Genomic DNA, 12,495 nt, shown 5'->3' on the forward strand with positions numbered 1-12,495 from the left:
AAAATTGCACGTTTAGCTCCACGCCTCCGTCGCTGTAACGTCACCCAATCAGAAGACACCACGCTCTGCTTTAATAAACAGACCCTTATACGTTACGTCTATAGTTCCACAAAGGGGAAAAGTTTCCACATTTTGTCCTCTTTCAGAGCGCCATATTGTAGACTGTAACAAAGCTATTCCCTGACAATTCACGTCTCCAAAATGTCCGCGTTGTGGATATTTCGGTGCTGATAGTGCAGACACTATTGCAGCTATATAACTTCTCCATCTAGTGCTTAAAACAGCGCCTAGAAGACAAGACGATAGGCTAAGGATTGTTACCCAATTGTAAGTAGCCAATAGTAGGAGAGAATGGCATGTGGGCGGGATTAGGGCAGTTAATGTGATTTGCGTCGTACAAACGAGGAAGTCTGGCGAATTCCAGGTGATGGGGGTGTACGGGAACTCTCATGTATGTGCTGGGAGTCCGGGAGGGATTTCTATGGGATAATGACATAAACCGCTATGAATTAGCGATAACTAGAACAGGTGTATTACTCTGCCGGCCACAGGATGGCGCTACGTAACTGGTGACATGTAGCTGGGCTGTTATGTACTGCTGGGGTAGTTCGACTTTGATAGGAAACTCTTAGAAATTGAGAGACTGGGGACTTGACAACCTGTGGCTCTCTGGGTGTTCCGGCTTGCTGGGACTTGTAGTTGGCGTAGATATGATGGGGCTGTATTCCCAGAGCAAATAGAAAGCCACAGATTACCAGGGCATGTTTTAAAGGGATATTACCCTGGCATTCTACCTTGGCATCATGACTGGGACTTAATGATTTTCTATTATTCTAGATTGGTGATATTCAAGACGATGATCCTGCTGCGAGTGCATGGCGTTGGGTGATTGACACTTCAATGGCAGTGACGAAGCTTCAATGGCTGCAGTTGGGGCTCAGGGCGGCACTGGTGGTGCTGTCTGGGTCACTACTCGTGGCCCTCTTCCCTCTTGGGGGGCTGGAGGGGCAGTATAAAGCTGCTCTGCAGGTTCTGCTGCAGTGTAATCTATGGGGAGGGAATGAGCGGCTGCACACGTACGCTGGACAGACTACAGGACTGGCTGTTGCTTCAACTGCAATCAAACTCCTGGTTTTTAAACCGAAATCATCTTCAGGTAAAATTTAAAAAAACAATTCATCCACAAAAATATAGAACATAAAAAATGCATGTCATTTATTTCTTAAAGGGATACATATCCTAGATCACACCTGTGAGATTTGATCCTTTATCAATTTCCAAAACTAGTGTTCCAACCCCATTCAGTACTGCTCCGAGATGATCATTCCTGGAAATCTGTGACCCGGCTCTCTAAGTGCACAGCCGTTGAAGTCCATGGAGCTTAGATTACAATGTTCTACCAGAGATTTCTAGTAAATAAAATCTGAGAGTAAGGACAAATGGTTTGGCACGATGTATAGAACTGCAGCTCCTTCATTCTGGAGAACAATGTTGGTCTAAAGCTGGTCATACATTTAAAGGGTTATTATCATCTCAGACATTGCGCCAAACTAGGACAGGGGCTAGGTCTCTCTCTATCGATCTATCTATATATATATATATATATATTACATCCTGTGGATATGCCATAAGTGTCTTGACATAAGAATACCCCTATAAGATAGCTGTTGGCCAGACACCATTCTTCCTCCCAACTCCACCATAAATATGTACAATTGGCCGAGTATTCATGTTTTGTTTATGGTGAGAAGGGGATATATTATGTCCTGTGGGGACAGGATCGGGCATGTTGAAATCAAAAAATGCCTGATCCTTCTTTCCCCCGATATTTACGATCTTGGGACCCCCCCATACACATTAGATAGTCATCCGATCCCACCATAATGTGTATGGCCAGCTAAGGCTAACAAATTCCAGCAGTTCAATCTTTTAACAAATTTCTGTCATGTTTCGCTGAATTTCTATTTTAAAAAGATTGTCTCCTAAAGACCACCTATGTCCAAATAATTTTTTGGGAGCAGATTATCTTCGTCATAAAGAGTGTGTATACCTGTGAGCACTATTTACTCTATATACCATATGTATTAAACTGTATGACAGATAATAGTGACATGTCAGAAGTTTTGATCGGCGGGGATCCGAGCACTGAGACCCCCACTGATCGCTAATACAAAGCAGAAGAAGCGCCCGGGTGATCTCTGACCCGCTTAGATTCTGACCGGATTTTTTCGAAAGGCAGATGTAAAGGTGTACGGGCCCATAGACTTTCTATTGAGTCCATACACCATTAAATCGGCTTTCTGTGAAAAGCTGATAAGAAACCAGACGGCTGAGCGCTCACACAAGGGCTTCTGCAGCTTCGTTTTAGCAATTGGTGGGGGTCTCCGTGCTCGGACCCCCACTGATCAAAACTTCTGACATGTCACTACGACATGTCAGAAGTTTGGTTACCCTTTTTAAGGTAAGAAAAGTAATATATTTTAATATTTCAGATGTCCAGTTTGAAGCCAAAGCTGCTTTGAACCAAGCACTTGAAATGAAGCGGCAAGGCAAAAGGGACAAAGTGCATAAACTTCTTCTCCACGCCCTAAAAATGGATCCGGACCACGTGGATGCCCTTAATGAGCTTGGCATTTTTCTAGAGGAGGGGAAGGATATCATACAGGCAGACTATCTCTACTCGAAAGCATTAATGATCTCCCCACACAACGAGAAAGCTTTAATAAATCGAGACCGGACATTGCCCTTGGTTGAAGAAATCGATCAGAGGTATTTTAGCATCATTGACAGCAAGGTTAAAAGAGTGATGTCCATTCCAAAGGGTAACTCTGCTCTTCGCAGGATCATGGAAGAGTCCTACTACCACCACATTTACCACACAGTTGCTATTGAAGGAAACACCCTTTCATTGTCTGAAATTCGCCATATTATTGAGACCCGCTATGCTGTGCCTGGTAAAAGCCTCGAAGAGCAAAACGAAGTCATTGGTATGCATGCCGCAATGAAATATATCAACACCACGTTAGTATCTCGACTAGGATCTGTGGCGACCAACGATATACTGGAAATACACCGGAGAGTACTGGGTTATGTGGACCCTGTTGAAGCTGGAAGATTTCGTACAAACCAAGTGTTTGTGGGCCACCATATTCCACCCCATCCCAGAGATGTAGACAAGCACGTGCAAGAACTTGTCCAGTGGATTAATTCAGATGACGCAATGAACCTGCACCCTGTGGAATTTGCAGCACTCGCACACTATAAACTGGTCTATATCCACCCATTCGTTGATGGCAATGGAAGGACTTCACGTTTGCTGATGAATGTGATCTTGATGCAGGCAGGTTACCCGCCAATTACAATCCGGAAAGAACAGAGGTCGGAATATTATCATGTTTTAGAACTTGCAAATGAAGGGGATGTGAGGCCATTTATTAGATTTATTGCCAAATGCACGGAGACCACCCTAGACCTATTGTTAATAGCCACAGCAGAGCATCCTGTGGGTCTTCCGGAGCCCAATCCGGACAACTTTGAGTGCAAACAAACTATTCCAGTCAAGACTTGAACTCCAAATAGACCTTTCTGCCCTCCGATGCCTTATTTACACCTCCTAGGATGTTGCTCGTTGCCAGCAACATCTCATTAATTTATTTGATGCTTTTTGCTGCTTGTTAGATTTGACACAAGATTTCATGTTCTGCAGGAAAATTTTGCAGTTTCGATTAAGGCCCCATGCACACGACTGTGCCTGTAATCACGGTGCGTGATTACAGGCACAGCCGGCTGCAGACAGTCATCCGCAGAACCAACCGTGCTCCCATTATAAAGTATGTCCTATTTTTTTTTATGGAAGGTTTCTACGGCACGGACACTTTCCCGTAAGTATACAGGAAGGTGTCAGTCGGCCATAGAAATGAATGGGTCTGTAATTACAAATGAAATCTAGGGTCGTGTGCATGGGGCCTAAGACTACATTCATACTTCCGTATTAACAGTCCATGTGAAAACCATATCTCTTGCCAAAAGGTGTAAACGCAGCCTAAGGTTTGATTCACACGGGATGGAAATACTGCAGATTTTTCCTGAGGTAAAATCCATAGCGGATTCCAGTCCCAGCGATATGGATAAGATTTTAACATTTTACGCACAGAAATTAGAGCAGATGTTCAATATAGAAGGGGTGAATCCACATGTAACACGTACAGAGTTTGCTGTGGAAATGCTGCGCAGCATTTCCGTCCTGTGTGAATCCAGCATAAAGTTGAACATACACTAGAAATTTCAATAGTTTTCTGAAGTCGTGGTTTGTCGGTGAAGGTTGTCATTCTGGACAATATTAGAACTTAAAATGGCGACCGATTTCTGTTGGCCTGTGACTTGGGCTGACTTAGGCTTGGCTTCTATTAATAGGATGCACGTTGTTTGGTATGGCCAAGAACTGCACCCGACAACAAAAAAAATCCAACACACAAGAATAAAGAGTTTTACAAATGAATCTAGCTGCAGTAAATATTATAAAATAAACCATGTTCCTCATCTATTCAGCCCTCCACGGCTCCAGCGACACCCACCGCTCTTTATTTACTTTTCCTGCAGTGATGACGTGCCACACATTCCCTTGAATATTGCAGCCAGTCACTGACCTCCGCGGTGTTACGGGCACGATGCCGCTGAGACCAGTGATTAGCTGCGGCGGTCACGTGGATGTGGGGCACGCCATCACTGCATGACAAGAAAAACAAAGGCGGACAGGGACCACTGAAGCGGCAGGAGATTTAACAGGTAAAGTTTTTTTTTTTTTTTATAACATTTACTGCTGTTCGATTAATTTGTAAAACTCTCGGAGATCCCCTTTTCCATAGTATCTGCCTCCGGTTGGCGTGTATAACGCTTGTTTGTGAACGGTGTTCACGGTAAATAGTGTATGGCCGGTTCTTACTCTTGTTCTACATTATTCCAGTTTAAGGCTATTTCCTTGCCCACATTAGGCCCGACTGTGGGTCTACTTACCCAAACTAACATCATCATAGACATACCCCGTATTACGCACCAATGATACAGGCCTAATGGCTGTATTCACATGCATTGTTTCTGTTACATATTTTTATTTTATGATCTTACAGCCACCATCGCTCTTCAACTATCAATTTCCTGTGAACACATCGATCCATTTGGTTATTATGGGCAACTGCCTTTTGAACATTGTTAGAATTCTAGGAAACACTATAAAACACAAATCTACAATTTAACACAGACATGGCCGTAATACTGTGGAGTTTAGGAGCCAGTTGAATTTAGTGTAGTGGCCAGGCAATTAATCGTCCCTAGACAACAATAAAAAAAACGAAACAATACAGAAAGTCACCAGTGGCACATTTAACCACGTGGTATTTTAGGCCCCATGCACACGGCCGTGCCCGTAATCATGGCCCGCTGCTGACAGCTGCCCACATTTTCGGGCCATGCTCCCATACAAAGTATGGGAGCACGGCCCATAAAACACGACGGAACGGATATGCTCCATAATTCCTGGCACAGTTCTACGGCACGGATACTCATATGTAGCGATACGGAAAGGTGTCCGCAATTAGAGAGTTTTTATGGTCGTGTGCATGGGGCCTCAGGCTGTTACACAATACCTGGCTTATGGATACTTACCTAAAGGATACTTACGCCGGGTTCCCACTGGATGGATACGCGGTGTAAAAAAAAACACGCAGCGTATCCCGTCCGAAAACCGCACCACATTTTTCAGACTGAAATTCCGCTACGGAAAGCAGCGGTAAAAAACACTCATACTTACGTAGGTCGTCCTTTTGGCAACACGTCCTTCCATCGCAGTCCAGTCTGCCCTCCCTGGATGACGCTGCAGCGTTCGCATAGGATGCAACGTCATCCCAGGAGGCCGGACTGCAGGAAGGAGGTGAGCGTTATGGGTAAGTATGTTTTGTGTTTGTTTTTTTTCCCGCAGTTGCGAATTTTGCTGTGTAATCTGTGCGAATACCCCGCAAAAGTCGCAATACTGGGCTTTCTGTTTCCGGTCTTAGGTATGTGCACACACACTAATTACGTCCGTAATTGACGGACGTATTTCGGCCGCAAGTCCCGGACCGAACACAGTGCAGGGAGCCGGGCTCCTAGCATCATAGTTATGTACGACGCTAGGAGTCCCTGCCTCTCCGTGGAACTACTGTCCCGTACTGAAAACATGATTACAGTACGGGACAGTTGTCCTGCAGAGAGGCAGGGACTCCTAGCATCGTACATAACTATGATGCTAGGAGCCCGGCTCCCTGCACTGAGTTTGGTCCGGGACTTCCGGCCGAAATACATCCGTCCATTACGGACGTTAATGTGCTCGTGTGAACCCAGCCTTACTCTTAAAGAGGCTCTGTCACCAGATTCTCAAATCCCTATCTCCTATTGCATGTGATCGGCGCTGCAATGTAGATAACAGTAACGTTTTGTTTTTTTTTGAAAAACGTTCATTTTTTGCCAAGTTATGAGCTATTTATATATATATATATATATATATATATACATACATACATACATACACACACACAAATGAGCTTTGAAATGGACAACTGGGCGTGTATTGTGTTTTTAACTGGGCGTGTTTACTTGGTTTACTAGCTGGGCGTTGTGGAGAGAAGTGTATGATGCTGACGAATCAGTGACCAATCAGCATCATGCACTCCTCTCCATTCATTTACACAGCACATAGTGTTCTTACTAGAACGATGTGCAGCCACATACACAAGTGTCCTGATAATGAATACACATGACCTCCAGCCTGGACGTCATGTGTATTCAGAATCCTGACACTTCTGAATCTTTTCTGTGAGATTCCAGCAAGCCGCGCGTAATCTCGCGAGATTACGAGGTAAAAGAGATTTTGTTTCCCTTGCTGGAATCCCACAGAAAAGATTCAGAAGAGTCAGGATTCTGAATACACATGACGTCCAGGCTGGAGGTCATGTGTATTCATTATCAGGACACTTGTGTATGTGGCTGCACATCGTTCTAGTAAGAACGTGTAAATGAATGGAGAGAAGTGTATGACACTGATTGGTAAGCATCATACACTTCTATTCACAACGCCCAGTTAGTAAAACAAGTAAACACGCCCAGTTAGTAAAACAAGTAAACACACCCAGTTAGTAAAACAAGTAAACACGCCCAGTTGGACATACGAATAAAAACACGCCCAGTTGTCAATTTCAAAGCTCATTTGCATAAATATAAAATAGCTCATAACTTGGCCAAAAATGAACGTTTTAAAAAAAAATAACGTTACTGTTCTCTACATTGCAGCGCCGATCACATGCAATAGGAGATAGGGGTTTGAGAATCTGGTGACAGAGCCTCTTTAAGCTTTATTCAGACGAGCGTGTCAACTCAACCGTGAGAAAAAAAATAAAAATTGACCGTGCGGGATCAGTTTTCATGGATCGCTCATAGACTTGAGTCTATTGAGAGATCTGTGAAAACGGACAATAGGATATGTTTAGAAATACATGCAGCCGTGTGACGGCCATTAAAAAAGAATTAGTACTCATGCACAATTTTATTATTACTCCGTACAACCTCCTATCTGTACAGTGCTGTTTACGTGCCCATAGAACCCTACTGTACCTCTGCCTTTTCGTATAAATCTGTCAACAAACAAACATGGCGTGCTCCATTGATTGCCATATTATGAAGGTATTCTCTCTTAGAAGCATTGCTTGTATGGGAGAATACATTCTATATATAGGGGTGTACAGAGCAGCACGGACTCCTTACAGGTAAACCTTTTAAGCGAATCTGCTTTTACAGTGAATCCCAAAGCACCAGTGCACTCTCCATGGATGGGGGAGCTGTTTGAGCAGTTATGTTGGTATAGTCAAAAATGGAATGTGAAAAATAACACTTTTACACAACACTCATTGGGTTATACCCCTTGTTCAATTAATACGAAAAGACAAGGCCCCTATAGTGGAATCATAAATGGCGGTCTTCCTGTTCCTTGGGACAAGTCGTGTTATACCATTAACATTGTGTGTAATGACATAAGACTGGCGGCTGTATAACCGGAGTTGTTAAGATATTTATATGTAGTTTTAAACTTATATATTTGTTAAAGAAAGCAGTTTGCACTTTACACGTTCATAATTGTGTATAATAAATTATTTTGGTATTGGAGTCTTTTGTTGTTTTTTTTTAACTTTTCCATGTATGAAAACAGTCAAAATGAAGGAAGTGGAAACAACTTTTTATCGCATTGTATCCTAAAGTTTATTTTAAAAGTTATTTGCATATTTATAAAAAAAAAAGCTCATGAGGCTACACTAGACAAGTGGGCGTCCACACCAGCTATTCTCCTGAGGTGGAGCCTCCTCACAGCCTCTGACGCTGTCCAATCAGAATGAAGCTGCTTCACACAGTGTGAGAGACTGAGGCTGGAGGGAAGGGGAATCATTTCAAATAGCCATATTTCCGGCTGTGCACCACCTAGAACAGTGCTTCTGGTTGTATATGAAAGATGAGATTCTCATCTTTCATATAACACCAGGATCGCAGTTCTACCTGTGAAACAACCAGCGGTATCACCAGTTGAAACCAGTCGGGAATGGACGCTGTATACTATATGATCACGCTGTGTTGCTGGGCAGAGGAGATATGTATGATGCGGATTGGTCAGCGTCATACAGAAAACTTACACCTCCCATTTGGCAAGTATAGCCAAAATTAGCATATTTAGAAATTTGCTCACAACTTTGCAAGAACTAAATGTTTTTGAATTTTTTGTTACACTGTAGTTATCAGCATCATAACGCCTATTAGATTAGCTAGGAGATATGGAATTAATAAACTAGTGACAGATCCTCTAAGGTGTGTTGCCTGGCATTACAGCTGTGGTGCTTAGCCATATTCAATGTCAGGCCTCTTTCACACGCGCATATTTTTTATCAGTATTAAGTCCGTATTTTCCGATGTGTATTACAAAGCCAAAGTAACTCTATAGGCCTATTCACATTGGTGTATAAAATATGCACATATTTAAAAACACCCATTCATGTCTATAGAGAGTTCAAAATAAGGAAGCAACTGTATGTTATCCATGTGTCATGAGTATTGCATCTGTATTTTAAAGAGGATGTCATTCAGTTTCTTCCCTAGAAGACAGCTCATAAGTATTATGGATTTGTAATATTGATGAAACATGATCCGTGTCGTGCAGTTACAATTATGCCTCCGTGAAACAGGCCTTATAGCATGCATGCTCCCAATATACATGGATGTGCAAACCCACACCTGACAAACACAATAATGGGGTCTTACTTGACTTTAGGTGAGGTCAGCTGCATACCATACCCATTTTGTAATTTCCATAAATATCAGCTATTGCACATGTGAATTGACTAAATCCCATCTGTATGTTAGGCTAAATTCACACTTGCGTTGTATAAGCCGTTACTCTGATCAGTTTTTAGACCAGAATAAGCATAAGGAACGGATCAGTTAAAAATCCCATTGAAATTTAAAATACATGAACATTACAATAAGTATAACAGAATTCTATGGCCACATCAGAACATTTTAGGTAACTAGTTTAATAAACCAGAAATGGAAATAGCAAAACACAAGATCTGCATGGTATACAAATAACCAAACAAAAATGCAGCTGCCGCCTAGTACTCTACCAATAGGGAGGCATCAGAGACATTGCTTTGTGGCCATTGGAGCACTGAGGATTTTTAAGAATAGACCATTGCAATTGTATTTTTACAAAGCTTTTGCATTTTCTTGCATCTGACATAACAAAACCCAACAGAACACAACATCGATTTAAAAATAAATTGCATTTTTGGTTCCATCTATGGCATTACATTTGTAGAAAAATTAGCACAAGGAGGTGAACCATGCCACAAATTCTCTTTGAAAAAAAATATATAGATTACGTTTTCAAACCCCCTCCTGTTCACATCACAGATAAAAAGAATTATTATTAGACAGATTAGTGGGAAACGTGTGAAATGCGTTATGTTGTTTTCTATGCCTGGAAGAACATTGCTGCAGATTTCATCACTAAGGAAACGTAATATTTCTAAGCTGAACACCCAGAATTTACCAAACCAAAGTAAAACAACAGGTGCCTAACATAAGAGTAATACTCATACTGGATATAGGAGCTAGTCTACATGTTCTGCTTACCAGAAATGCTATTGAAGTGGTTAGTGGCCTTAAATGGGTTTTTCGGGACTATAATATTGATGGCCTATATTTCGGATAGGCTATTCATATCAGATCAGTAGATCTAGACTCCAGCCACCCCTGCCGATCAGCTGACTAAAGGTGCTGCAGCGCTTTATTGTTTTCCACGCACGTGCCGTATAATGGCGGTCCCGATACTGCAGCTCAGTCCCATTCATGGCCTATTATAGTCCTGGAAAGCCAGTTGAAAACACTTTAAATAAAAAAAATCCCAAGTCTTTGAATTATCTAAGTGTGAAGCCTCTTAAAATGTTGTTGTTCCGTTAGTTAGTTAGTTAGTTAGTTAGTTAGATCTGCTTCTAGAAATGTTGGGTGACAACAAAACTACTACCACAGTGATGGATCACGGCATGACTCGCCAGATTTTCTGGATAGGGTCTAGCAAACATCTGCACCCATCAGACAGTTTTAGGAGATGGCTGAATGGATTTTTTTTTTAACAACTTGACACAACAGGATACCTCGAAGATCGCTCTTTAATTCACTCAAAAAAAAAAAAAAAGTGGCCTATGGAAAAAAAACATGCACCGCATTATGACTTCTTAACTCACACTACCAAATGACTGCCTCACGCTTATATTTATCCGGTAAAGGCTTTACGGCATTTTCTTCTCCAGTAAATGCACAAGATTGCATTAGTTGGCAAAGTAACTGGCAACACAAGCTTCTATCTCCATTGAAAATAGGAATTTTACATGAACTAGTCCTTTGAGAGTATTTTGCACCTGTTGGTGGAAGAACAGGCAGCCTGCTGAAAGAATGAGTATTTGCCATTGTCAAATTATCAATAATTAAACAGAGGTTAATCCCTGGTATTGTGTTCTGGGGCATATTGGGAGGCGGGGGCTTAGGAGGGATGAAGGGAGTGGGGGGTTGAGGTCATGTATGAATTATGTGGATTTTTTTTCCAGTAAATGGGAAAGTGAGGCTGTATGCAAAGTTCCGTTATCTACATAGCTGCAGCACGAGCAATACTATTCCAAACCTTATAAAAAACCTTTAAAAATAATCCACATCCAATCAATTATATTTTTTGCCATGTTTCCAAAATGTTACCTCATCCTTAGATACAACGTATCTATATCGCAAATCCATGACCAGTTCAGCATCGCATAATAATTTGGCTTAAGGATCAATAAACAGTAGAACATCGCAGACTCTACTGCAGTGTGCTTATGTGAACAACTGGTAACCTTAAAAACTATTAGCTGCCATATTTAGGTGACTTGCCACCCTGGATCCAGCAGGTCCTCAACACAAACAGGTTTACGTAAAACTAATTTAGACAATTATGTATGTGGTCAAACGGGACATCAATGCAGTCATTAAGCTGGCTGGGCTGTGTGCGACCGCTACACTAGAGCTGAGAAACGGAGACATTGTCAAAATAACAAGTAGTCCATGTAAAGACACAAGTGGAGTCCAGAGGAGTCCACATCTAACAGCTTAATTGCAGTTTTAGCACGAAGCTCTAAAAAAAATAAAAATGCTGTCGTATTGCAAAATCATCATGGTTTCAAACAATAAAAACGCACAGTGCGGACTAGCGAATATGTTAGGTAATTGTTCTAATGTGCGTACTTTAACATTATAGCTGCCTTGGGACTGGTTGTGCACCCATCATCCCATTAGGTGTACAACACACGCCTCTAAAAGATGGGTGAACTATGGGGAGAAATGGAGTCTTCTTATAGGAAAAGGAGGTACTCGTTTGGCTACCAGCGGCTACATTAAAACGCTATGATGCTAATATATACTATTAGCATTGTTCTCCTTCAATTCATTTTGATTAAAGAATGTCTTTAAAAGTAAATGTGCATCTTTGTATTGTGGAGAACTTTTTTTCCGGATTGCTTGTTCATTTCATGTGTCTTTAACTGCAGTATTGAGACAGACCTACCAGAAGAAAATAAAGTGCCGCTTAGGCTTCGTTCAGATCTGCATCAGGGTTCTGTTCATGGGTTCCGTCAGACCTTTCCGTCAGGGGAACCCATGAATGGAAACCATAGCTTCGCGTAACATTACCTTTCAATGGTAACGCTTCCATTGCCAATGGTTTCCGTTTGTCTCCGTCCCATAAGGTTTCCGTTTCCGAAATCAATGGTAATATAAAAATGGAAGCTATGATTTCCGTTCATGGGTTCCCCTGATGTTAAGGTCTGACGGAACCCATGAACGGAACCCCGACGCAGATCTGAACGAAGCCTAAGCGGCACTTTATTTTCTTCTGGT

The 12,495-nt window shown here is 42.0% G+C and overlaps 1 protein-coding gene across 3 annotated transcripts; it reads left to right on the forward strand.

Moving 5' to 3' along the window:
* Positions 1 to 258: 258 nt before the first annotated feature.
* FICD (FIC domain protein adenylyltransferase) lies at positions 259 to 6,108 on the forward strand. Of its 3 annotated transcripts, none has more exons than XM_075853589.1 (3): positions 259 to 327; positions 838 to 1,156; positions 2,493 to 6,108. In XM_075853589.1, exons 2-3 carry the CDS (start codon positions 901 to 903, stop codon positions 3,566 to 3,568), a joined length of 1,332 nt encoding a protein of 443 aa, XP_075709704.1. In that variant the 5' UTR covers positions 259 to 327; positions 838 to 900; the 3' UTR covers positions 3,569 to 6,108. The 3 variants fall into 3 exon arrangements, with proteins under 3 accessions (XP_075709704.1, XP_075709695.1, XP_075709684.1); XM_075853580.1 differs by lacking the exon at positions 259 to 327 and adding an exon at positions 378 to 424; XM_075853569.1 differs by lacking the exon at positions 259 to 327 and adding an exon at positions 404 to 451.
* Positions 6,109 to 12,495: the final 6,387 nt, after the last annotated feature.

This window comes from Rhinoderma darwinii, chromosome 1 (assembly GCF_050947455.1).
Source record: "Rhinoderma darwinii isolate aRhiDar2 chromosome 1, aRhiDar2.hap1, whole genome shotgun sequence".
Lineage (NCBI taxonomy): Eukaryota > Metazoa > Chordata > Amphibia > Anura > Rhinodermatidae > Rhinoderma > Rhinoderma darwinii.